Source organism: Molothrus ater, chromosome 16 (genome assembly GCF_012460135.2).
Source record: "Molothrus ater isolate BHLD 08-10-18 breed brown headed cowbird chromosome 16, BPBGC_Mater_1.1, whole genome shotgun sequence".
In the NCBI taxonomy this organism is placed as follows: domain Eukaryota; kingdom Metazoa; phylum Chordata; class Aves; order Passeriformes; family Icteridae; genus Molothrus; species Molothrus ater.
Genome location: NC_050493.2, coordinates 12143334 through 12168722, shown reverse-complemented (window position 1 = coordinate 12168722; position 25389 = coordinate 12143334). Strand labels below are relative to the sequence as shown.

Below are 25389 nucleotides of genomic sequence, written 5' to 3'. Positions count from 1 at the left end.
CAGCTCTGGGATTGGCTTTAGGAGCAGGTCCTGCCCCATGGGGTGCAGAGCTCCTGGGAGCTGCTGCCTGGGTGTGCTTGGGTGCAGGTGCTGGGCAGCCCTGGGTGTGTTTGGGGGCAGCCCTGGGTGTGTTTGGGGGCAGCCCTGGGTGTGTTTGGGGGCAGCCCTGGGTGTGTTTGGGGGCAGCCCTGGGTGTGTTTGAGGGCAGCCCTGGGTGTGTTTGGGGGCAGGTGCTGGGCAGCCCTGGGTGTGTTTGGGGGCAGGTGCTGGGCAGCCCTGGGTGTGTTTGGGGGCAGCCCTGGGTGTGTTTGGGGGCAGCCCTGGGTGTGTTTGGGGGCAGCCCTGGGCAGCTCTGGGTGTGTTTGGGGGCAGCTCTGGGTGTGTTTGGGGGCAGCCCTGGGTGTGTTTGGGGGCAGCCCTGGGTGTGTTTGAGGGCAGCCCTGGGTGTGTTTGAGGGCAGCCCTGGGTGTGTTTGGGGGCAGCTCTGGGCAGCTCTGGAGCCCTGCAGGCTCCTGCATCCTGCACTTGCTGGAGTTCACATCCAGGCTGGCAGGAGCTGTACTTGTGAAACGGCTCACACATGCAATAAAAGCACTTTCACACCAGCCTAAAATGCTGCTATTGGCTTCTTCCTGTCTCCAGCAAGCGTTTCCAATTTTAGAACTTGCTCTCATTTCTGAGCTGGGCTCCCTCTTCTCTTTTTTTCCCCACTGAGTTGAAAGCATGGCACATCCATCCCTTTTATCTCTGTTCTCTCTCGAAAGGAACTGCAGCCATTTCCTGTGTTGCTTCTCTTTTTGCGTGTACAGCAAAGTCAACTTCCCAAAGATTTTAATGCATTTTAGGGACAAAACATGTTCAATCAAAGGCACCAGCATCTGAATCACTGATCCTGTTCTGTGCTTTCTAATGGAGAGAGCCCCTTTTTTATCATTTTACTATTATTGTGTATGAAGAGATTCTTCTGTTTTCAATATTTCAATACAACTGTAAGGTTGGGTTTTTTTAATTTCTGTTTTTTCACAGATTTTTTATTAATTTTTAATAAATATTTAAAATATAATAAAGTATTAATAAATATTTATTGTTATTTTATTAATAAAACTTTTGATTTTTTAATATCGGGGTTTTTTTTTGTTTGCCTGTGTTTTTTTCCAAATACATACTTTTAAGACAACAAATTTGCCATATCCCAGGCTCCCACATATGCCCCTTAGCCCAATGCATGTAATTTTTCTGCCTGGAAATTTGAGGATATGGGCTATTTGTCTGGGGTTATTCAAAGTTAAGTTTCCTAAACAGACTACTGCATGCCTAGAAATGTTATATCTCCTCACTCTGTGCCAGATGATCCAGGTGATGTTAATCCTAACTAGGCAAGTGTAGTAAGCCTTGCTGTGGCAAAAAATCAGCCATTTGGGTATCATGTTTCTGACTGAGAAATGTGTCACCCCTCCCAGCCATGGCCACCCCCTATGAAAAATTGCTTTCCACCATCATCAGCTGTTTAATATCTCTACAGATAATCTATTCAGGTTGCAAGCTGAAGCTACTCTCAGTATCTCCAGTTTCCTTAACATAACATAATGTATTGCCCCACATTTGAGTAGCTTTCTGATTAATTGAATTATTGATTTGACATATTTCAGACCCTGATCATTTAGAGCTGCTAAGTTTAGAACCATCTAGCTAGGAGCTATAATTTAGGAACCTGATACTTGTTATTTTGATTGAACTTACTGTGCCCTGTGTTTTAAAGCTTTTTGCCTTCAGTGGGAAGAAGGAAGGGCTTCTCTTGCTGAATATTCAAGTTTTGGGTATCTATCTGTCTGTCTATCATCTATCCATTTTCTTCCATGAAGAAGGATGCTTTGCCTTTATTGTAAGAAAAATGAGATTTTTTGCTTCATCATAGGGTTATTTAAGACATTTACAGGAAGGTCCCTCGTGTCACACACAGGTGTCAGACCAATGACTGGAAAGCTGTGTCCCCTCACATGTGTGTTGCTGCTGGGACTACAAAAGCAGAGAAAAAAAGCTGCTGGTGATAAGTTTGTTGCTCCTCTAACAAACTGTGCATTCATTACCAGGGATTGTTCTTGAGCACATTTTTTGGGTGAAGAATTGGGATTTAACCAGAAAATCTTTAAGATGCAATTGAAAGAAGTAATTATTTGGGGATGCTTTGTGCCACCTTGCCCTATTGATGAAAAGCAGAAGCAGGTGTGGCCCTTGCTCAGCAGTTCTCAACAAGAGCAGATATTTCATGCCAAAATCTATTCACATTTTTTTGCAGCTGGGCTCTTTGCTAATTTGAATAGTGCCCAGGTGATGATAAATTTGTTGCTCTCACTTTGATGAAATACCTTTACACCATGCCCTTCTCTTGGTGAAAACAATATCCTAGTGCCAATTTTGTCATGAGAAAAAGAGCTTTGAGTGCTGTGAGGGCTTGAAGGGTTTTTTTTGAAGTTTGCTTCAGTGCTTTGTCTGTAGCCACTGCACAAGTGCCCTGTCCACTCTCTGGGGTACTGAGGGTGGGAAATACAGCAAGTCCCCAGGCTGAGGCTGGTGCTGCAGGAGCAGAGCACAGGGGCTCAGGAATTGTCACAGGCATGTGACTGATGCTGGGAATTCCTGCAGTGGGTTTGCCCTCCCAGGGGCTGCAGGAGGATGTGTGATGGGCTCTGGTGCAGCTGAGGGGTTGAGGGGTTTTTATTATCAGAGCACAGGGGAATCTCTGGGTGTGAATGCAAGGCAACCCTTCTGTGCTTTCTGCAAAATTTCTGATATGTTTTCAGTTGATCATTTCTTCTCTGAGGGAGTTGGATTCTATTTCCTACCACTCTCGTGGGGTAGCAAAAAACAATTTGAGATAGAGACCTTACAAGTCTGTGACCTCAAATGATGAAGGTATTTCTTTATGTTCAGGCGTTCTTTAGGTTTGGGAGTTGGCTGTAAGACTGAGATATTTCTGAATGTGCTGCTGCTGATCTAATCTAGTGTGATTCTTTCTTGTTGAGTTTAGAGAATGATCCTCTCCAAGCATCTCATGAAAGGATTTATTTGATCCTTATGTCCATTTGGTGAGATTTTGCTGAATTATAATTATTGTTTTTTCTGCTGTTGTTGAGAAGGAACTAGGGTACAAGTAGTTTAAATAACCTGCCAGAGGCAAATCTGTGACAAAATTGATTGCAGAGGCTGGCTGTCCTGAGCCCAAGTGTCTAGACTGAGAAATAGTTTTTTTTCTCCATAACAACAGAATGCTATTGCTGAATTTCATTTTGAACTGATGCTTTTGGAGCATTGAGCTTTGAATAGATCACAGCCTCAGCTTGATTTGTGCGAATGCAATCTTTCAGGTGGATGAATAAAAAAGAATGTTGGTGAGATACTCTGCTACTTAGGAAATTTATATTTATATAAATATTTTTTCCCTTTTTTTAAAGGCAAAACTGAGCAGCTTAGTTTAACTTTCAGACATTCCATGCAGACAGGGTGAAGTTGCCAACTCTGTTCACCCCCACCCTGGGGTATGTGAGGAGCTGTTGCCACACACAGTGGGAAGATGCATCTGCTCTGTAGCTTTGGCACAGTTTTCATGTCTCTTTCAGGGAGGAAGGGGATTGAGGAGTCAGAGATGGGGCATGAAATGATGCAGGGAATGTGACAACTGCCAGGGCTCCAAGGGGCTCCAACTCCCTGCGCTATAGGTGGGGCAGTTATAGAAGTGTTCAGGTGTGGTGTGAAGCTTTACAAATGAAAATACAGGGATTGTTGGGACAGAGGGGCACTGGAAGCTGGCCCGGGGGTGCTGAGCTCAGATCCTGCACTGCTCAGCCTGAGCAAGCTGCACAAAGGGTGGCAGGAGATGCCAGCAGGGACAAGGAGCAAGACTGGCAGCTTCTGCTTGGAGAAGGGCACTTCAGCAGCTCCTTCATCTGTTCCATCTGTAGCAAAGTTATTTATATTTGGTTTTTTTTTCCTCTTTTTTCCCCCACAATAACTGCAGCAGGCAGGGTCAATAGTGATCTGTGTCTGGTACAATTACCAGCAGGCAGAAACCCCTCAGTGGCTGGGAGTGACTGCTGCTTCTCTCAACCAGCCCTGCAGAAGTGTGCAGAAGGTTGTAACTGAGCAGCTGAGACCCTTCTTCCCCTTCCATGGCATTTGTCCTCATGGGTTTCCTTTGATGTCTTTTTTCTTTTTCCTTTTTTTCTTTTTTTTAATTTTTTTTTTTTGCCATTGCTCAGGTGCCTGTGGGTAGGAGGGTGGTGCCTTACCTTGTCACACACACCTGAGAGAGAACAAAGACAAGGCAGCTTTGGACAGGCCTCATTTCTCTCAGAGATATAAAAATTCATAGTGTTTGTTAGGCCAAATTTTATAGGAATGTGTCTGAGGTTACAATTTGGCCTTGCTCACAGTAGGTTTCAATACCTCAGATTTCATAGTGAATTGCTGGCAAGAATATTTGCAACCTATACTGTATTTATACAATATTTGTTTAATACATTAGTCAGATGTGGGGGTTTTTTTTCCTCAAATGGGGCTGTGCATATGCCTGAATTGCTATATTTTGTGGGGTTGTTTTGGTTTGGTTTTTTGTTTGGTTTTTTTTTGGATTTTTTTTTTTTTTTTTTACTAAATACAGAGCTTATGTAGGTGAGACACCTATTACTTAAGTAATTGTGACAATTTTTGTACCAAGAGCACCAGAATTGTCTGGTTGTTTGGCTCTGATATTGTGTTGAATATTGCAAGAAGCAAAACATCTGTATTTGAATTTTCTAACAATTTATTACTTTATTTTAGAGTAAAATATGCATGAGAAGTTGTTTTGGGGTTTTTTTTTACGTTGGTATGAGACCCTACTTAAGGCATTTTATAGTTTTGTGTCATTTCCATGGATAGTGGGAAAACCAGTTTTACCTTGCATTAATGTCTTTGCTAAAAACACGGACTGTGAACCAAAGTGATTCTAAATGCAGGCAAAGAGAAATTATAAATGTTCCTAAAAACTGCGAGCTAAAATACAGTGCTGTATATGAGCTTTCAGTTTGATAAATACTTACTTATGAGGTCATAAATACTTGAGGTACAAAAGGTTAATGTAGTGTGAAAGGCTGTAAAACACAGCCAGCAACCTGCTAGATCATAATGATGCATTAGCACCTTTCAGTATGAATGCTGCTGGTTATAAAAATCTTCAGCTTGGATTTATTCTCTAATCCAAGAATGTAAAGCCAAAGTATCTTCCCTGTGTACTTTTACTTATCTTCTCATATTTATTTCTCTTTATATAAAAAAAAAAGAGGCTCTCATCTGTTCATAAATGCTCACTGACTGAAACTGATAAAAACCCATTTTTGACTAATATAATTTCTCCAAAGCATGTCAGGTGTTGTCTGGGTGCTCAAAGAAAGTAATAAAATCAAGTAATACTTGGTGATTTTTTTTTTCTCTTCTCTGTATTAATAAGTTTCCATGAGATAAAGTAAGCAATATAATGCATAAAGGAAACAAAAGTGATATAAATTTTGGAGAGCAGTAATGCAAGTTACCTTTGAGAGGAAAGAAATTCAGTAGTAAAATCACAAACTGAGCTTTTACTCAGTGGTGAAATTGGCTTTATCATGGTAAATACAGTATTAGTCTCAGAAATCCTCTGCAGTTTATAATTGTCTCCAATGTGCTGATGCAGCTAATATTTCTCATTTAATATCTACCTCTGTGGAGTGTTAATTTTCATGCTTTGGTGCTCATTGCTTTTTACTAAAGCAAATTACTTCCTCTTACTGTTATATCAGAGCTTATGACAGATTGGGATAATTTTACTGTCATTAATCTTTGGAGTCCGTTCCACTCTTTTCAATGAAGTGCCACGTTTTGGCCAGGCTAAACTGACACACTTAATAAAATCTGGAATCAAATATAAAAAAATTGCAGGCTGTTGATAACTGCTTTCATCCTTCTCTACTCTCTGGTTACAAGAGAAGTATTTTATTTTTCGATTTTTTTTCTCTTCTAAAAGTACATCTGCATTTGGAAGTTATTCAGTAGTTTTGGGGGACTAGACAAGAAAAATGCTGAAGTGAAAATATTTGATTTAGACACTTTTTTATTATTATTATGAGGTGTTGAAAATCTACACATTCTGTTCTTATTAAGATACAGTTTAAATTGATAGTTTTTGAATTGTGCAAATACATCTTCAGGAATCTCTGTAGATGATTATTTTTAGATTATTTTTAGTTGAAGACCTTATTTAAATTTGCAAGGAACACTGCGAGCTCTTGCTGTGCTGACAGAATTTGCACAAAAAACCTGTGAGAGACCACACAGTGAAGCATCTTGTAAAAGCCCTCACAATTCCTCTGAAAAGAATGTATTTCTTCACAAATGCTGAGATGGTTTGCTTTATTCTGGAGCAATTGGTCAAGCTAGAAATCCAAATGACAAAGCCCTGGTAGGCCAATATAGCAGATACATGACTTATCTTGTCAAATGCTGCTTTGTAGTACAAAATACAGGATTGTGATGGTAACAGAAAAAAATTATATATATATATATTATAAAAATATATAATGTATATGTATATAACATGTACATTATTTATATTTATATATAGGTAATATTATATATTACTAATTTATACTTGCATATTAGGTTATGAGCCTTTCTGTGCCATTCATTTGGGCAGGAATTTGTTTGTTTATTTTATTTGTTGGGATTTTTTTTGCTGTAGCAGCCTCAGTGCCTGGAAGCAGCCCCACTGCTCAGTCCTCCTGATGGACCAGGGCCTCTTCCCCCTTTCTTTCTTCCTTTTTTGAATTAAATGTCCTCCTCATGCTACAGTAATCGTGGATATTGTTAATAGAATTGTGTGGTAGAACTTAATTAACCTTTTCTTCTTGCTTTTTATTTAAAGGAAATTTGAGAGAGCTCAGTGGCGTGGTTCCTAATTTAATGCATCCTCCCAGTGTCTATTAGAGGCTCTTCACTTGGGTGAGTCAGGGGAGACAGAGCTGCCCATCCTTGGCTCACAATTCATTCTCCCTCAGTTGAAATGTTCACCTGACATTCTAATCAGGGCAGAGTAAAAGTGCTGAGTTATATGTGTTAATAAATATATATTCTTCATGAATTTAGATAATCTCATAACTGCAGCCATTAAAACATATTGGATGGTTATGCAAATAACCAAAGGAATTTCAAACTGCACTGACCATTTTGAGTCTCACTCCTTGAACTGATTTTCTTTCATTTTGTAAATAATAATTAAAGCTGCTTGTGGTAGTTTTTACTCTAGCTATTGAGTGGTCAGCAGATGAATAATTCTTTCCTGAGATGGGAGTGGACAGTGAAGGCTATAATTTACAATTTCAGTTTTAAATCCACTTCCAGAAGTGCAGCAAAGAGCATTTTTTACATTGGTTCCTTTAGAAGCAGAGGAAGGGAAAGGTGTTACAAAAGTAGATGATGTAAATGGAAATGCAATTCAGGCCATATTTCTGTAAGCTACTCTTTTATCTTTCCCTGAATGAAGTCTGTTTAAGTGTCCTCAGTTCATTATATTTCTAAATGAGTTTTACTTCAAATGGCTGTTAATTATTGCCATAACTTCCTCTCATATTAGTGTCTGAGTCCTGCTCACACAGAGATTGTTAGCTCATCCAGAATAAAGTCTGGTTTTATGGATTTAAAAAAAAAAACAAACCCTGTGATTTCCTCACATTCTTGGAGCCCAGTTTATGAAGTGTAAGCTTGCTTCTCAAACTGATTGACCAAACTCTTTATTTCCTTACAAAGCAGTAAAAGCAGTCAGTGTACAAAGCAAAACGAAAGTTCCACACCTAGAAAAGAGCAAAACAGAACCGTGAAAGGGTTTCTTCTGATATATGTTAGATTACCAAATATTTTCTGAAACAGCATTGCAGATAAACATAACTGCATGTCCCAAAATCACTGAAGAAACTGAAAATCTGTTTGGCTGACCTCTTATACAAGTTAGGGAGACAAGCTTAGGTTGAGAAGCAGTTTCATAAAAATAACTGAAACATGTTTTCTTCTTTTTTTTCCCCTTTTCCAGTTTAAGTCCACTAACCTACAGAGATGGTTGACTGGGATTGGTGGGGCTTAATTTTGCAGTAGAGTTTGAAATATGATTAAAAAAAGTAAATTATTCATGGAGCTTGATGAAAGACTGGCTTTGGGGTATGGGACACTGGCATTATTGTCACAGAGGTTGGTGGCTGATAAGCTAAGTCTGTGATAGGCATCTGGCAAAATTCTCTTTTTAGTTTTCCTTTATGTTGCCTTTTCATTTCAATTGGCTGGGAATAATAGATCACACTTTAGTTATGGTTCAAGGAATCAGGTGATCATTACAACTTTCAGTTACTAATATGGGAAACAAACCCTGTGCAGAGAGAGACTTGAGTTATGTTGTGCAGGTGGAAAGGATCCTGGAATGCAGAAAGGAGTAAAAATCCTAGGAACTAACAGATGGTGTCCAAAAAATAAATGTATTTATTTACTTACATGGTTATACTATTGTACAGAATACTCAATTTATATGTCAAGAGAATTTACAAGAGGAATGTAGGAATCTTCGCTATCCAAGTGAGCTTTAAAGGTAAAATAGGGTAACAGAGTAAATCAGTGCACAGTGAGCAGAGTGGTGGTGCTGGAGTGCCTTCCTGTGATATTAATCCTTCCTCCCTGAAGAGTGCCTTGTTTATTTGGGTTGTGGCCATCACACGATGGAGACCAGTGATGGGAAGAGGTGACCTACAGTTGCCATTTGCTGATATAATAATATTGCTTTATTGTGTGATAATTTGCTTTATGTAATGTTTATTCTGCTGCAGTGCCATGCTAAGGTGTGGAGGTTTCCATTTCTCTGTGTTCTCTTTGGAGCCAGGTCAGAGAAAACAAGGATCTCTGGGTGGGGGGGTGTTTTGTGCACCACAGAAAGTGGAAATTTTTGCCCATCCAAATGAATATTTTCCCCAGTCCCTTTTTCAGTGTTCTTCCTTTGCATGTCGTTTTTTCATCAAATTCTGGCATCAGCCTTGGTGAATGGTCCTTGTCAGGGTCTGCTGCTCCTTCCTGCCCTGCCCATCTCCACTGGGCTCCCCATCCCAGCTCTGCCTGCCATGGGACCCTCTGAACAGGGTCCCTGACCCTCTGAACAGCATCCTGACCCACTGAATGGGTCCCTGACCCACTGAACAGGTCCCTGACCCACTGAACAGGGTCCCTGACCCTCTGAACGGGTCCCTGACCCACTGAACAGGTCCCTGACCCACTGAACGGGTCCCTGACCCATTGAACAGTGTCCCTGACACTCTGAACAGGGTCCCTGACCCACTGAACAGGGTCCCTGACCCTCTGAACAGCATCCTCACCCACTGAATGGGTCCCTGACGCTCTGAACAGGGTCCCTGACCCACTGAATGGGTCCCTGACCCCCTGAATGGGTCCCTGACCCTCTGATTGCTGTCCTTGCTCCTGCTCTGTCACTGCTCCCCAGGGGTGCACAAGGCTGGTCATTGTCACTGGACCTGGCTTCAATCTGCTGACAAATCAAGTGGGATCAGCTAGAGCAGGTTATTCAGGACTGTGCCCAGATGGGTGTTGAATTCCTCCAGGGAGGGAGCTCCACAAGCTCTCTGGGCAATCTGTTCTAATGTTAGAGCACTCACAGGACAAGTTTTCCCCAGCTCCCCCACAGAATGTGCTGTAGTGCAGCTTTTGCTCATTGCCTTTTGTTCCCTCACTGGGCACCACTGGCCAGAGTGTAGCTCCTTCATCCCTCCTCCCTCCCATCAGGCATTTATGCCTTCTCTTTTGCAGGCTGATCACTCCTGGCTCTCTCATTCTCTCCTTGTTTGCCAGATGCTCCAATCCTCCCATATTGTTCATCCCTATTCACCTTGGACTCATTTCCTGCAGCCCTGCTCTGGCTCTTCCTCTCCAGGCGCAGGACTTTGCTGAACTTCATTGTGTTCCTCATGCCTGTTTCTCCAGCCTGCCAGGGTCCCTCTGCATGGCAGCACAACCCTCTGGGGTATCAGTCACCCCACCCTGCCTGCTTTCATCTCCCAACAGCATCAATTGGCCAAGTCCCTTCCTGAGAAACCAAAGGGAGATCAATCTGTGCCCCTTGAGTGAGCGTGGCTGTGCCATCCTGCGCTGATTCCTGGAGGGAACTGCAGACAGAAAAACTGCCTGACAATGGTAGGGCTTCTCTGTACAGATGTTAGATGGAAATAGAAATATCTTGGCTCAGAAATGTCTGGTTGCTGTGCTGGAGGATGGATAAGGGAAGAGGTCTGTTGGCAGGTTTGCTGTGAGCAAGAGGGAAGGATGGGAATTAATTAACTCACAGTGCCAATCCTCCTGATTCCAGGTTTGCTGTTAGAGAATGTCTCCTCTGGCCCCCTTTCCTGAGAACTTTTTCCAGGAAAGGAAAATTGATTTCAGGGGAATCCAAGTCCTGTTTCTAGTAATTCTAAAGATGCTTCCTTAAACTTGAGTATCAGTATACAAAGCAATTCTGCAGTGGGAGCTGCATTGTGCATTCATAGGATCAAGCAGAATTCATCACAACGTCAGCATTCACAGCTGGATTTGAAATGATGGTTTAAACCCTTTAAAAGTTCTTTGAAACATCCACTATTCCTTAGATTTGTTTCTTCTTTCAAGTGGGAGCAGAGAAGGACAAATGGATGTTTCCTAAAACTTTAAATTGTCTTTCACATTATTGAAGGAAAGGTGTTTGGTGAGCTTGAAGAGACGGATGAAAAAGAATGATTTACATCAAGCATCATTTTCCTTGCTGTGGACTTGTCTGTGTCTGGTTGTGCCACTGGGAAACTTCAGGAATGCTGCTTTTGGAGAGGAGCAGGTACAGTCCTGCTTTTCCATTCAAAACGTCTCAGCTCTTTGGAAATGCTGCTTGCATTTGGCTGCAGCCTGCTGGGATATGAGACCACGAAACACACCCAATAAGAAAAAATGAATTCAGCTGGTTTTTTCATGAAATTGGTAATCTAAGTTTGAGAATTTACTATCCTGCAAGGAACTGAACTGCTGCTTGTTAAGTAGGGGTGAGTACCTCAGTACAAAAAGAGCAATGTGATTTAGAAAATGTCTTTTTGTGACATGGAGAACCCTCAAACTCCTCTGTATTTCAGAGGGTTCAACAGCTGACTCCTTGGGCAAAGATATGCAAGTGAGCAAATGGAATGTCCCAGTAGGGATCCAGCACGAGGTGAGGGGTCAAACAGAGAAAAACCTTTTATCACACTGCCACATTTTCTCTCTTTCCCTGAGCTGGAGCTGGAGCAATCAGCCGTTCCCTCTCAGCGTGAAACTCTGCTCTCACAAGTTGGCTCAGCAGTTGGTTGTGTCAACACAGCTCTCACAAAAAGGACTTTACATGCATGACATCAATCCAGTTCAGAGGGGAATTCCAGAAACTGGTGTGCATTGATTCAAGCTGAGGGTAAACAACTCATAGCCAAACCTGCAAATGTTCCATCTAAAGACACTTTCCTTTTTTTGAATTTTTTTTTTTATTTTTCAAGAAAGTAATATCCTCTGCAGCTGTGTAGCACAGTATTAATTAGTGCCTTTTTTATTTGGACAAATATTGTCAGATGTCACAGCATTGTACAGGTTAGTTGCAGATGTTGAAAGTTATTTTTTCCAGATAGAGCCTGCTGCCAGAACAAAAGTTTAATAAGCTTTATTGCAGCACTGCAGCCTTTTATAATGTAGACTTATGAAGGATAACACTTGAAAGAATTTTTAAGCTAATTAGAACGTTTAAAAAAAGAATCTCATTCTGTATTAGAGCAGCAATGCTTGAGCATGAATGAATGGCCACAGGTAAAAGTACAGTTGCCTTACTGTGTATTGATTTATGTTTTTTTTCTGAGTAATTTCTTCATAAATCAAGGTAATAAATGAGCTGGACAGGAGAACTTGGGGAGAATCAGTGGATTTCCAGAAACCAAGCACGCCAAGTTTTGCATCAGTCAGAAAGTCTTATCCTCAAGGCCACTGTCCTGATTTATTGCCTATCAAATTGTGACTTGAAGTGTTTCAAGGCCTATTATAACCATTAGGAATATTTACCTGTAAGCTTTACAAAACCTTTCAACATTTCTTCATCTATTTTACCCCTCTTCCCTTAAAGTTTGTTATTTAGATGGCAAATCTCTATTTCTGTGTATTTAGAACATACCACAGCTATTCTCTATTGGTACTTTCAGGCGCTTTCCAAGTCTTATTTTATATAATTTTTTATATCTTATTTCTTGTAATGCAATTTTTGTGGAGTGGTGAGTGGAAGGAGCCTGAGCCCTGAGGTGTCAGGAGGGGCAGGTGTGTTCTTGAGGCTTTGGGTGCTCATGAAACCACCCCATGAGTGCTGTGGGTCCTTTCGGACACACAGGGGGAAAGGAGCTCCAGAGGGAGAGAAATGAGAGGTGAATCTGCAGAGTACAAGTGCTGAGCAATTTGTGGGGGAAAATCTCATGAGCACGGCTCTATTTAGTGCTGAGAATCCTGGTGGCTGCTTCTTCTGGTAATACTTTGTAAACCAGCTTGTGCAGTGTGAAGCTACAGCTCCTACTCAAATGATAAAAACCTCTCTAATCAAGATTTCTATATTTACTGTCATGGGGTTTTTAGTATGTTTTCAGTGGTTGCCTGTCTGGATTTTACATTAGGCTTCCAAGCATTGAAACAAGGTTATTTTTAAACACTTTCTTCCTGCAAGACTTACATCAGAAAGAAAACAGACTTCTGACTAACAGATGAAAGAAGAATAACAAAATCAATTGACTATTTCTTTATGTCTCTTTATCACTACTTAAGATTTTTTATTTGGGTTAAATTAATGCTTTTGTCCTTTGACAGTATAGTGTTTCCTAATCTGTCTGCTATTTTTTAAAAGAATAAATCCAAGGAGTATATTTTAGTGTTATCATGTGACAATATCACAATAATTGAGTTTTATTATACGTAGTGTGATCTTCTAAAGATCTTCATAGTGTGTATGCATTTCCTTCTTGGCTAATGGAGCCAGGATGCAGCTAATTAGGAAAGGTTTTGTTAATTGCTCTTGTGATGTTGTGGATGGGATCAGTAGGTGGTCAGAAATATTTATTGAATCGATGCAAGCAATAAATAATTCATTGCGGCAACCTTTTATCATTCCTTCTCCCATTTCACATTACTGTCATGCTGGCATCAGCTGCATGTCCTTAACTGAACTTGCCAACTGCTTGGTTACACACAACTCTATTAAAACATTTTACAAATATTCTTTTAGAAGTAATATCTGCTCTGTATGCCAGAAAATTTGGCCCAAGTTTTGAGAGGCGTTCTCAAGTCAAAAAATGTATGGCTCTTGGTGATTCTCCTCCAGACATGATTGATCTGCTCTTCCCTGAAACCCTGCTGAATATTTTAGAAGAAAAATGATGAACCAGCAAAGGCAATGTAAAGCACTATATAGGAGCTATATTGCATATTGTTAAGGAAGATTAATTGGGGAAATAATTAATGTAGCCGAGTTATTAATTACTCTTTGGTTGTCCTGCAGTACCAGAGGCTTAAGAAACCTATCTTATTGCTCCTATCTGTCCCCAGAATTAATGATCTCTTATTTAGGCTGCTAGCTCTCCATGCATAAGCTATCACAATAATAGCAGTGCTTTCTTGTAGCCTGTGGTATCAGCATCCAGAATGCATCCATCTAGAAATGAGAGAAATAATCACTACTGCTTGTAAGTCTTCAGCCCTGAACAATACCCAGCCTGCTGAAACCCCAGAGCATGTTCAATAGTGGAACGTCAGAAACTGCTGAAGCAAAGCACAAAATTATTCAGGTTCTTTTTCATTTGTCAGTAAATTGGATTAAGGGATTCTAGCAGGGTGTGCTTGTGTGTGGCAGTATATCTAAAACAAATGCCCCAGTCAGAGCCAGCCACCTTACACTGTCTTCCTGGCAGTAAATTGTGTTCATCTGACTGCTCAAGGGGCTGTGAGAGGCAGTGCTGCAGAAGGGAGGTGGTTGGGTGCTCTCCCTCCCCAGAGGTGCACTGACCCCCTGCCTGTGTCTCTCACAGCCCCAACGTGTGTGTGTGTGGCACACCTCACCTCCCAAAAATGGGTTTATTAATGACAATAATGGGCATAACTGAACATCAAACACACCCTTGACATTAGGGAAATGTGTGTGTGTGTCACATCTCACCTCATCTCCCAAAGATGGGTTTATTAATGACAATAATGGGCATAACTGAACATCAAACACACCCTTGACATTAGGGAAATGGGAGGGAGAATGGCTCTTGGGCATTAATGGACTGGGCAGGGCCCAGGGTGAGTGTGGTGGTGTTCAGAGGGGGCCCAGGATGAGGGAAGAGATGAGGCTCTGACTCCATGTTTCAGAAGGCTGATTTATTATTTTATGGTATGTATTATAGTAAAACTATACTAAAAGAATGGAAGAAAGGATTTCATCAGAAGGCTAGCTAAGAATAGAAAAGGAATCATAACAAAGGCTTGTGACTGACCAAGACAGTCTGAGCAGCTGGGCTGTGATTGGCCATTAATTAGAAACAACCACATGAGCCCAATCACAGACCCACCTGTTGCATTCCACAGCAGCAGATAACCATTGGTTACATTTTGTTCCTGAGGCCTCTCAGCTTCTCAGGAGAAAAAATCCTAAGGAAAGGATTTTCCATAAAAGATGTCTGTGACAGGTGAGAGCTCAGTGCTTTGGAGAGGGAACAGCCCAGCCTTCAGGACAGGCCTTGGCTCCTCTGCCTGCTTCTTTCAGACCTGTCCCAGTGACTGCTTTGCTCAGTTTGCTTTTGGTGCTTTGGGTAATAAAATGTTTTTGTAAAGAATATGCAACCATTATACCTTTTGTAATCTGGGCAATACAGTGAAGTTAGTGGTAATGCTGAAATTACTTTGTCAAGTGGATATAACATTATGGTGAAACTGTGACCTAGCTGAAATAAAAGGGAATTTTACCATTAAAAATAGGATGGAGGTCAGGGCTTGCCCTGCAGGGTTTCATTTGCATTGTCTCTAAACCAAGCATGAGACACTCAGCTAGACCAGAAATTTAGCAACATAATCGTGCAAGGGCTGGCATTGAAGTGACCTTAAGGATCATCTAGTTCCAAATTATCAAATGCAGGCATGATTACGTTATTACATTTCTTAATTTCTTTGTGCACAGCAGCAAGTCCCACATCTGTGTGCTTTTTGCATTAGATCAGAACAAGGAACAGTGCACATTCTCTTCAGGAAAGGATTCTTAAGGGGTTAAATGGATGTGGCATGAGCTGCATGCTTTGCAGTATGAGGTACTGGAAATATTTTTGTCTTTAGAGCTAATTGGAAGAATTAATCTCAACTTTTAATATCCTGAAAGCTATGAGACCTTGCTATTGATCTTATTCATGAGAAAAGGATAGCAGAGATGCAGTACACAAGAGAAGTCACTGATACTTCTGGTAATTTTTATTGCCATTGTGAAATACCACAATAATCGAATTTTTTTCTGTGTACATCTTTGTGTGAATTTAAGCCCAAACAGATGGATTTGCGTCTATAACTCCGTTTTTTTCTGTGTTGTTATGCTTCTGGGAAGCACATTGCAGAGCTGGGACTTTTCAGAATATAAATTTACCAAAACAAGTATGATTAATTAATCAGTCGATCTACTTAAGAAAACAGGAAAGCTGCAAGCCCATCACTTTGTCAGCTCTCTGTTAGTGGTGTATCTGGGAAACAGCATTTTCAGAAAGTCCCAAACTCGCTTTTAAATTATTCTCTTTGCTCACTTTTTAATGGAAAGGTAACTTTCCAGAATCTAGATCCTTTTAAAATGGAAAATGTGCAATATTATCTGAGGGAAGTATGAAGATGATTTACTATGCATGATTTTTTCAGTTTGTACACATTGGGCATGGTTATATTTTTGCTCAGGACGTATATATATATTTTCTGCTGAACTTTTCTCGATTGCTTTTTTTATCGGGTTTACAAATCAAATCAAACAGGTATATTGCAGAGCTCTGATATTATTTTCTGTGCTTATAGCACAATGTATTGAATTATGCTTGCTCATGTACTGCTGCTGCTATTCTCTCCAGATTGAGAGAGAATGACTGTGGGGGCTGTAAATTCACTTGGCTTCCAGCACCACCGGTTAAATCAAGAGCCCTGTTCGGGCTAGAGAAGAGACAGAGCAAGTGTTCATTACACAAATCAATTTGGTCAAAAGTACAGCACAGTGGGTACCCAGCCATTGCTCACATAATATTGTCAACTTAATCAAATAATGCCTAGAAGACATTCACAAGCTCTTTTTCTCTGAGAAATAACTTGATTGGTGCAGCAGGAAAAAAACAGGTGCTGTTTTGAGCATTCATTAAAAAATTCAGTGGGTGCTTTCTTTTTTGCTAAATTTAAAATTCTGAACAGCTTTACCCTATGCTGGCATGTATACATGAGATACTCAGCACCTAATTTACCATTGATCATATTTACAAAAATAACCTGTTCCTTTTTTTTTTCCTGTTGCTTTTCTCCCTGTAAATATTTTAGAGGTTATTCCAGCTAGAATTAGGCTGTTCTTCCTCTAGACTTGTATGGGTTTAAAAGATAAGCAACAGATTGGTGTTTGTTTGCAGATTATAGCAGACTGATCCAGACTTGGTAAAGCTTTCTCATGTTCCAGTAGTACTTATTTTCACTTTGTCCAGAAAGATAAAAGGTTTAGATCCATTCCAGGCATTGCTGCAGTCTGTGTTCCATTCAGTCTTTAAAAGCTGAGATTGGGAACAGCATTCCTGTAGGGGTGTGCAAACAGTTTTCTGCATTTCATTGTGTTGGGAAGAGGCTTTGAGGGTGAAAGATTTTGTGCACACCATCGTGGTTTTGTAGGAAATGAAAGATAGAAGACAGTGAAAAAGAATGGAGGGAAAGTGGAACACTTAAAATTCCGGTGTAAGGGACATTGCAGGGCTGGCTGTCTGCAGTGATGGATGGAAAGGGACACAGAAAATTGCTATTAGCCAGGAAGGAGAATGGAATGGGGTTTTTCTACCCAGGCAATGTGCACAAGGCCCTCTCTGATTTCAGGTTCACTGACCATTGTTTTATTGTGTGTGGGGCCTTTACCAGCAGTGCTGGGGTGGGAATGAGACTCCAGTGCCCAGTCAGGATCAGCTGGGAAATGGGATTGTATTAGGGGCTGCATGAAGCTTTTAGAATGTATTTTTGAGTGAAAATTGCTGCAAATTTGGATTAAAATGGCCTTAAAGGAAGAGGTGTGTGTGTGTGGGGGGGGGTGTGTGTGTGTGTGTAATATTTTTTTCCCAAACAAAAAATTGTCAAATTTATTTTATCCAAACAAATGTTTGGTTTAGTGGTTTTCTTCACTTGTATGATTTTTGTTTCCTAAATTCTCAGGACAAAGCTAGGAGGGAAACCAGAAAAATTACTTTAACAATTTTACTTTTTAAAACTAGCTTAACAATTTTACTGTGAAGTCTTTAAGAACTTGAGTAAAGTCTTTTAAATAATAGAAGCTTTCTGTTTCTAGAACTGAGTTAAGGAAACAAAAAAAAAGTATTATGCTAAAGGTAAAGAATTTCTTGTGAAAACAATAGATATTAACTCTCCTGATGATGAATTTGGTTTAAAAGGATACCAAATGTTTATACTGAAATTATCTTACATGTAAAAAAGAATTCTTTTTTGGAAATGCCCTCTTTGATATGGCTTTGCTTACCTGTAAGAATGTTTCAATTTTAATTTATTTTAACACTTAAGCCTTCAGCAGCTCCCTGAAGTAAAGGGAGCTCACCTCAGTTTATTTTGCCGTGAGTGAGAATTTGATCTTCTATTTCTGCATTCTGTTTTTATAACTTTCATTGTAAGTATTAAGACTATAATATATTAAGAATCTTTAATATTTTATAATTGCAAATATGTGGTGGAATAGGGGCCAGCAAGCAGCCTGATTGCATCCAGGACTGCAGGGATGGAGGAAGGGTAATGCCACATCCTCACATCCATTAATTTTTAAAGGACTATGAAATAGCACTCTTCAGGTCCTCCAGCAGTGAAGGTATTCTCCTGAAATGTATTCTGTATGTGTGAGGTAAATTACATTCTGCTTCCACAGTCCACAGAGCTCTGGAAGTTGCCTGACTGGGATTTTTCAAAATCCAGCCTGTCCTCTGCCCCTGGTGTGTTTGACCTCCTTGGTGTTAATTTTTGCATCATCTTCACATTCCAGTTCCAATTCACGGTTATCATGTCCAGATCTCCAGGCACAGCTGTGGATTTCTGGATGATAATGTGCTTTGTGAAGTGCCTGTTGCATTGCTAAGCCTTTTCCTATGTTCTAAATGCTTTAGCCCTGTCAATTCTGCCCCAGGGATCTTGAGGGTCATGGACAGTTATGAATCAGTGATGACAGGAACTTGCTCAAGTTTCTGTTTTTCAGCCCTCGCCGCCCAGACTCTGAGACATTCTGTGCTGAGAGTGCAGATTTGAGGCTTCTTAGAATAAAAAATGATTTTAAAAAGCGGCAAAACCAACCAAAGGCCTGGAAAATACCAGTACCTGGATTTATCCTCTTCACCCATAATTTGTAGCTCCATTTTTACACCACCCTCAGAAACCTCACTGGATTTTGTTGACCATAAGCTGTTCAGCTGTGAAGTAGGGCAGTTGCTACCAGTGTTTTGGGGTGTTTGTGGTGCACAGCTCAGCTCTTCTACTCCTCATTTCTATGAATAAAATGAACAGAGATTACTCTTTTCCATTTGCATTTATACAGGACACTGATTATATAATTTCTTCCTTGGGCACCCTCTGTTCCTGAAGCTTAACAGCACCTTCAGAATTCTTTAGTTCTCTTCAGAATAATCTAATTGACCTCAAATTCTTCAGGAGTGTTTTATTTCAGGAGTTTCCAGTCTGTCATCCCCCACCTGCTCTCACATACCAAATTTCTTTCGTATTTCTCTCCTTTTATGCCTGAAGGTAGAAAATAATCCCTGTGGTGTCTCTGGGTGAAACATCTACCTCAAAATCTAAAGTTTGAGTTTTTGAGTTGATTTTAGCTAACAATAGATTAGCATGGAACATTTTTGTCTCTTGACAGCTATATACCATATTTTCTATGTAAATCACTAAATATTCATAAAGATAAATTATTTACTTTGTGGGCCTGTGAGTTCAGGGAGTAGCACATGAAGAGATGTGGTGGCACTGACTCAGTTTTAGGTTTATACTCGAACTGATCCCATTATTTGTTTGGATCACTTGTAAATCTTTCTTCAGTGCACAAAAAAGTTTGTATTTCTGTGAGTCTCATCATGTCCTGTGAAATATCAGAGATGCTCCTGATGGAATGATGCTGCTGCAGAAATGAGCACCTTTGTTTATAAAGTGTTCTTAGCACATAAGTATAGACAATATAGATGTTAGTACTTTTGATTTGAGAACATTTGTATTACTTAGGGAGGAAATTGTTGAATTTCACTTGCTAGAATTCAATTTCTATGTAGTTATTGCTGATGTAAATGATGTGTTCTGTTTGAGTTCTTTTGTTTCCTCTTCAACAGGCTTGTTGGTACTAAAACTGTGTGGTAAGGTTTATTTTATTTAACCATTTTTATGTTGCTTAAACTGTTGTCTCCTAAAAGAAATACTAGAAATACTAGCAGGAAATGGGCAATTCTCCTTTTGTTCTTTAAATGAGAAAACTCACAAAGACAAACTGAATGTAACATTAGCACACAAGAGAAAGATGAATAATTATAAAAACAACGGGGTCAGACAGGAAAAGGAAAGAGCAAAGAGAGTGATGGCTGTCAGATCATCCTTGTAGTTTTTCATTCAACCATTTTCTATCCCCTTCTATTCTTCCCAACCCTTCTGCCCATGCAAAGGAGTGACTGTGCTGTTTTGAAATACCCATACAGAACCTTGGCTAATGACTGTGTGCTGTACAAGCAGTAATTAATTAGGGACTGTAGGATATAATTAAAGAACAGAGATGAGTAATTTCTATAACATACTGATAGACCAGCGCTGGTTAATTTTACTTTTTGGATGAGGGGCATTTTATGTTTTCTTTCCTCATCTCACTGCAGATTTGTGATTTGTTTGTTAAATCATAGCACATGGCAATGTCTTTCTGTTTTAAAGCAGAATTTTAAACCCAGGGAACGGTGTCCCTGTAAGAAGCACCATGACATAACCTCATTTTGGTGAGGAAGACAATCTGCACAACTTTGTTTCTGGCTCTCACACTTGTGTCAGGCAGCCTTCACCACTGATTAAACTTCTGTTCCCTCTCACAACTCAAGGCCTTTTCCATAATGGGCACCATTTATCTGGACAGAATGACCCTCCAGTGCCCATCAGCACTGCTTATGAAATGGCAAAGAGGATGAGATGTGTTCCCTGCCTGCTGTGGAGAATCCCAGTGGCCTCTGAATAAAAGCCCTAATCTCATTTGAAAGGGTCTGGCTTGCTCTGCCAGCAGGCAGCATTTGGACTGCAGGTTCTGTTCCTCACCTTGGCAAACACAGAACGGGTTAAAGGAGTTTCTACAATCTATATATAGAGATATATTCATTCATTATTTAAGAATAGCTAAGCAAATCTACAAATAATAATTTACTCATTCTCCATTTTATTCCAAATACATATTATCACTGGAAATGTATGCTGTTGAGACAGAAATGGATTTGATTTTCATGTATTTAAACTTCAGGTGTTCCTCACTACTTTGGAGCAGATTTAACTGATTTTAGTTTGGTTGATTGGGTTTTTTTTTGGTTTTTTTTTTTTTTTTTGAGAATTTAAGCTCACCCCCTTATATTAAAAATGCTTACAGTGTGCTTTATTTTGCTTTACCCTTTTAGCAGACAGATGATGCAGCACAGACCGATGGCCAGCAACAGACACAATCTTCTGAAAACACAGAAAACAAATCACAGCCCAAACGGCTCCACGTCTCAAATATACCATTCAGATTCCGGGATCCAGATCTTAGACAAATGTTTGGTGTAAGTGCTCATCATTTGTTTCTGGTTTTTGGTTTTTTCTTTTTTTACATTTGTATTGCAATAGGTATTCTGTATTAGAGGCAGCTGGGAGGGCTTTATCTCTGATTGAGGCTGCTTAACCATTTTCAGGAAAGATTTCCCCTTTAATCTGTGTATAATCAAACATCTGATTTGCCAGTCACAACTGGGAACTGTCACTGATTCTGCAGGATGTGATGCACTTGGGTGCTTTGTACTACATGCACAAGAAGCTATCTGTGGTGTTTTAAATGCATACATATTGCTGCTGTACACATCCAGATTTATCTGCCTGCTTTTATTGATTTTGGAGAGTGTGATGTTAAACACTCAGTGCCTGACCTACTGAGTAAGGGAGGCACAGGCTGAATTTCAGCACAAAGTTCAGACCCGGGAATCCTCACCCATCTCCACAGGTTTTGTAGGTCTGCAAAACACCTTTGAAGGTTTTTGTTAGTGTTTTTCTGTTTGTGCTTCCCCCAGGCCACAGCTGCCTTCAAGCACATCCCCTGTGTTTCACACAGGCTCTGGACACACCAGCAGCAGTAGGATTATAAACACAAGAGCTTAGACTGGCTTTCTACTCCAAGAACTCTCAGGTTTAGTTTGAAATGCCCACTAAACCTCATCTAGAAATGTACTTGATCATCTATTGCAACCCAAGTCAGGACTGCAGTATTTCTGTTACTCTCACTGTCTTTATTCTGCCTCACTAAACCCAATTCTCTCCTGCATTACAGCTGGTTATTCAGTGCAGCACCAAGTGCCTCGTGGCTCTGCACTTCTTTCCCTCTTTCATGTTCAGATTTTTAAGTTGTTCTAAAATGTGTTTGCATGTGAGTCAGAGGATGGTGTTTCTCAGTATTTATCCCTCTGAAGGAAGCAGTCCCTGGAAAAAGAATCCTGTTGTAGTACTGGGAAATGAGTGACTGTTCTGCTGGATCTGCCTTGGTACAAGTTGCCTTCCCTGAACACAGCTTCCAGCTCATCAGCAGAATAGCAGAAGGCATAATAATTAACCCTCCAGAGGAAAATATGCTAATTTATTTAAACTAAACAAACCACTTAAAATAGGTTTTATTTGAAAAAAAACATTAAATGAAAGGATTTTTGGTAGGTATTGTACTAATTTATAAATCAATAAACACATTTCTTTTTAATGTTTCTAAGTCTTAGGTCTCAAAAGACTGACAGTGGAGAATGGCTGGAGTTTCCAGCTGACTGCCAGAATGACTTGGTAACAGGAAAAATTATAGCTTCTGAAATGATAGAAAAATGAGATTTCTGTATTTGAGCGTTGAAATATTTCATATGAAATATGGCAGGTCTGCATTATGTCCATGTTAAGCACACAGTAGATGATATTTTTACATGGACACGAATATAACAGAGGAGAATTGTTTAAATATCAAGTCTGTGTCTGAATCAAGGCTGAAGTGGAAGTTAAAACATTGATTAAATGGTGAATGCAAGAACATGAAATAAGACTAAGTGTACCAAGTGATGGTTGACTTTTCATGGTCAATTGAAACTCTTAATAAGCTAGAGAAGGAATACTGTCCTTTCTGGCCTGTAATTGTTTATTAGATCTGAAAAGACTGGAGTACTGATTTCTGCAGTTCCTGGGACTCTTGTTGGATTATTCTCCATTTACCCCTCTCCAATTTCTGCTGTTTTGTTTAAGATATTGGTTCACTTACCAGTGCCAACACTGATCCATCCTGCATGTCAATGACTTATGAAATATCACAAATGACCCCCTGCTGCATTACATTGTCACCTCACAAGATGTGTCCTAACAGAAATTGTTGTAACATTTATTCCCTTCCTAAGGCAGATCCAACAGGGCCTTTTCCTCTGGGACAAGCAGCTGGGTTCAGCTGTTTTGTGTGCAAACAAGACTTGAGTGCTGTTGAAGGTCAATAGGAATAACAGTCACTTCTAATATTATACTAAAAATACAATTTTGAGCAGAGGAAAAAATCCCCCCAAAGTGAGTATCCATTCTAGTTTTCCAAATTTTGCTCCAATAAGACAAAACTTCTGAGGGAACAATGGTTACCCATTTCAGCAAGGGTGGAAAGAAATCCTCAGTCCGTGAAGCCAGCAACAAAACTCCCACCTGATTTAATCTTATTCCTGTAATGCAGAAGTGACCAAACTCCTCCACCTCTTCTGGAAAATGCTGAAATTTGTGACTTTTACTTCACTGTGCTCTCAGTTTAATGCTCTTTCCTCTCTGTCAGGGGCTTCACTGAGCTTCAAGTTCCTCTGTGCAATGAGCAGAATGATGCACACAGTTTAGAAATAATATTGATCTGACTCCTTTTAGTGTTGTCTTCCTTTTTGTTTTTAAAATATTTGGGTTTATATTGTTTAACATTTGTAAAGTTTTGCAGCATTTCCTGAAACAAACGTCTGTGTTGTAAATGATACAAGAGTTGAAGTTATCGAATTTTCATGTAACTTTTTCTGTTTCTTTGCAGCAATTTGGTAAAATCTTAGATGTTGAAATTATTTTTAATGAGAGAGGCTCAAAGGTAAGCAGTTTAATTCACCTGTGGAATTTTTTGTTTTGTTTAAAATATATGAGTAGAAGGAAACAACTGCACTGCTGTGACAAAATAATGTCTGAAATTTTATGTTAGTGAAAACATCTTCTGAGCTGTCAGTCAGTTTTCTAAGCAGTATGAAAATCATTGGACTCATATCTTTTAAAGGGGGTAATTTTAACTATTCCAAACTGTCATCTGTTACATGGGCATGTTGATTTTTGCTGTCCTTATTCTTCAAGGGTAATTATTTCATTTATTTTATGAGTCCATAGTTATTAAAGATATCCGTAGGCAGGTTTGTATTAGTACAGGTATTTTTTTTTCCTTTATCAAAATGAAAGATGACAATGATACCTAATAACTATCCTCTTTAGTAATTAGCTGAGAAAATATGTGATTGTTCCAGATTAAGTGCAGATGTTTTCCTCTTTAGTTAAAGCCTTAGTACACCAACCCTTTGAAAACAATCTATTTTAGCATTTATTTTATTAAAAGAGTTCTTATTGTATTGCAAACATTTAATATTTGTTTCCAAAAATTACTTTGCCTTAAATGCATACTTCAATTTATTCAGTATTTAAGAAATAAAGCAAGATAGAATGGCCAGGACAGCATCAGATGGTGCAAAACTGTAGCCCAGTGTGTTCACCTGTGCTATCAGCTGCATTATAGGGGTTTATGTCTGTCATATGCATAACTTTTTTTCCTTTTCTTGCCATGTCAGACACACTAAAAAGTTTATTCATGAATGTTTCAATCTTCCTGTAACTCATATATCATTTATTATTGGTGATGGAATGTTATCCCTGCTCTATAACCTGTCATTAAAGAATCATATACATCAAAAATCTATCTTAAATCAGATGTATTTTAATTCTGTTAATATTTATTTTCGGAAATTAAAGCCTTCACTTTTTTTTAAAACCTAAATGGAACAGCTGAAGTCTCCTTGTTTATTACTCAGACATTAATTAGTCCCCTTGCCTGCCAGCCCAAACTCAGTTGGAACATTCATCACTTTTTCAGTAAACAACTAAAATGGATGGAATTTGGTGGCTTAGAATCTCCTACTCTGGCCAAAATTTATTATTGTTAAATTATGGTTGTTCAGCAATGTTTACAAAATGCATGGATTGTCCAGACCTGCTGCTGCTGCTGCATAATCCCATTAATTTCCAGAGCCATCCCCCACTGGCCACCTTTGCTGCTTGTGCTGACAGGGTGGAGCTGAGCACACCTGGGGACAGTTCAAACTTTTGTTTAGCCACTAAATCTTCCCCAGGTGGGCGTTTTAACCACCACACCTGCACAAGTGTAAGGTTTTGTTCGAGTTTTGGGGGATGGCAGAAGGAGATGTTTCCAAATTGAGCTTTTTGTTTTGATGTTGGCTTTGCAGCGTGAAAACACCCCAGTGCCTTGTGCTGAAGGCAAGATCCTGGATAGGGTTGGAGAAGGGAAAGCTTTTCCTGGCTGGGTTTGTAACATCCCTGCCTCAGTTACACACTTGGGTCAGCCCTGTTCAAGAGTGCTCCTGCTCCCCCAGGGCTGCAGCCCAGCTGTCTCCAGGGAGCTGCTGGAGGTGCCTGAGGCAGGGCTGGGTGCATCTCACAGCTCAGGGCTGCTGCCTCTCCCCTTGCTCACAGATAGTTCAGCTACAGAGTATTGTCATATTT

At 39.9% G+C, this 25389-nt stretch overlaps 1 protein-coding gene across 36 annotated transcripts in view; it reads left to right on the top strand.

The window, feature by feature from the left end:
* RBFOX1 (RNA binding fox-1 homolog 1) overlaps window positions 1-25389 on the top strand; it is a 1183000-nt gene that overhangs the window by 1068039 nt on the left and 89572 nt on the right. For all 36 annotated transcript variants that reach the window (XM_036392503.2, XM_054516557.1, XM_054516565.1 and 33 more), the window contains 2 exons: window positions 21000-21143; window positions 23648-23701. In XM_036392503.2, the coding sequence (XP_036248396.1) occupies window positions 21000-21143; window positions 23648-23701 (198 nt within the window). The remainder of the gene's footprint in view (window positions 1-20999; window positions 21144-23647; window positions 23702-25389) is intronic.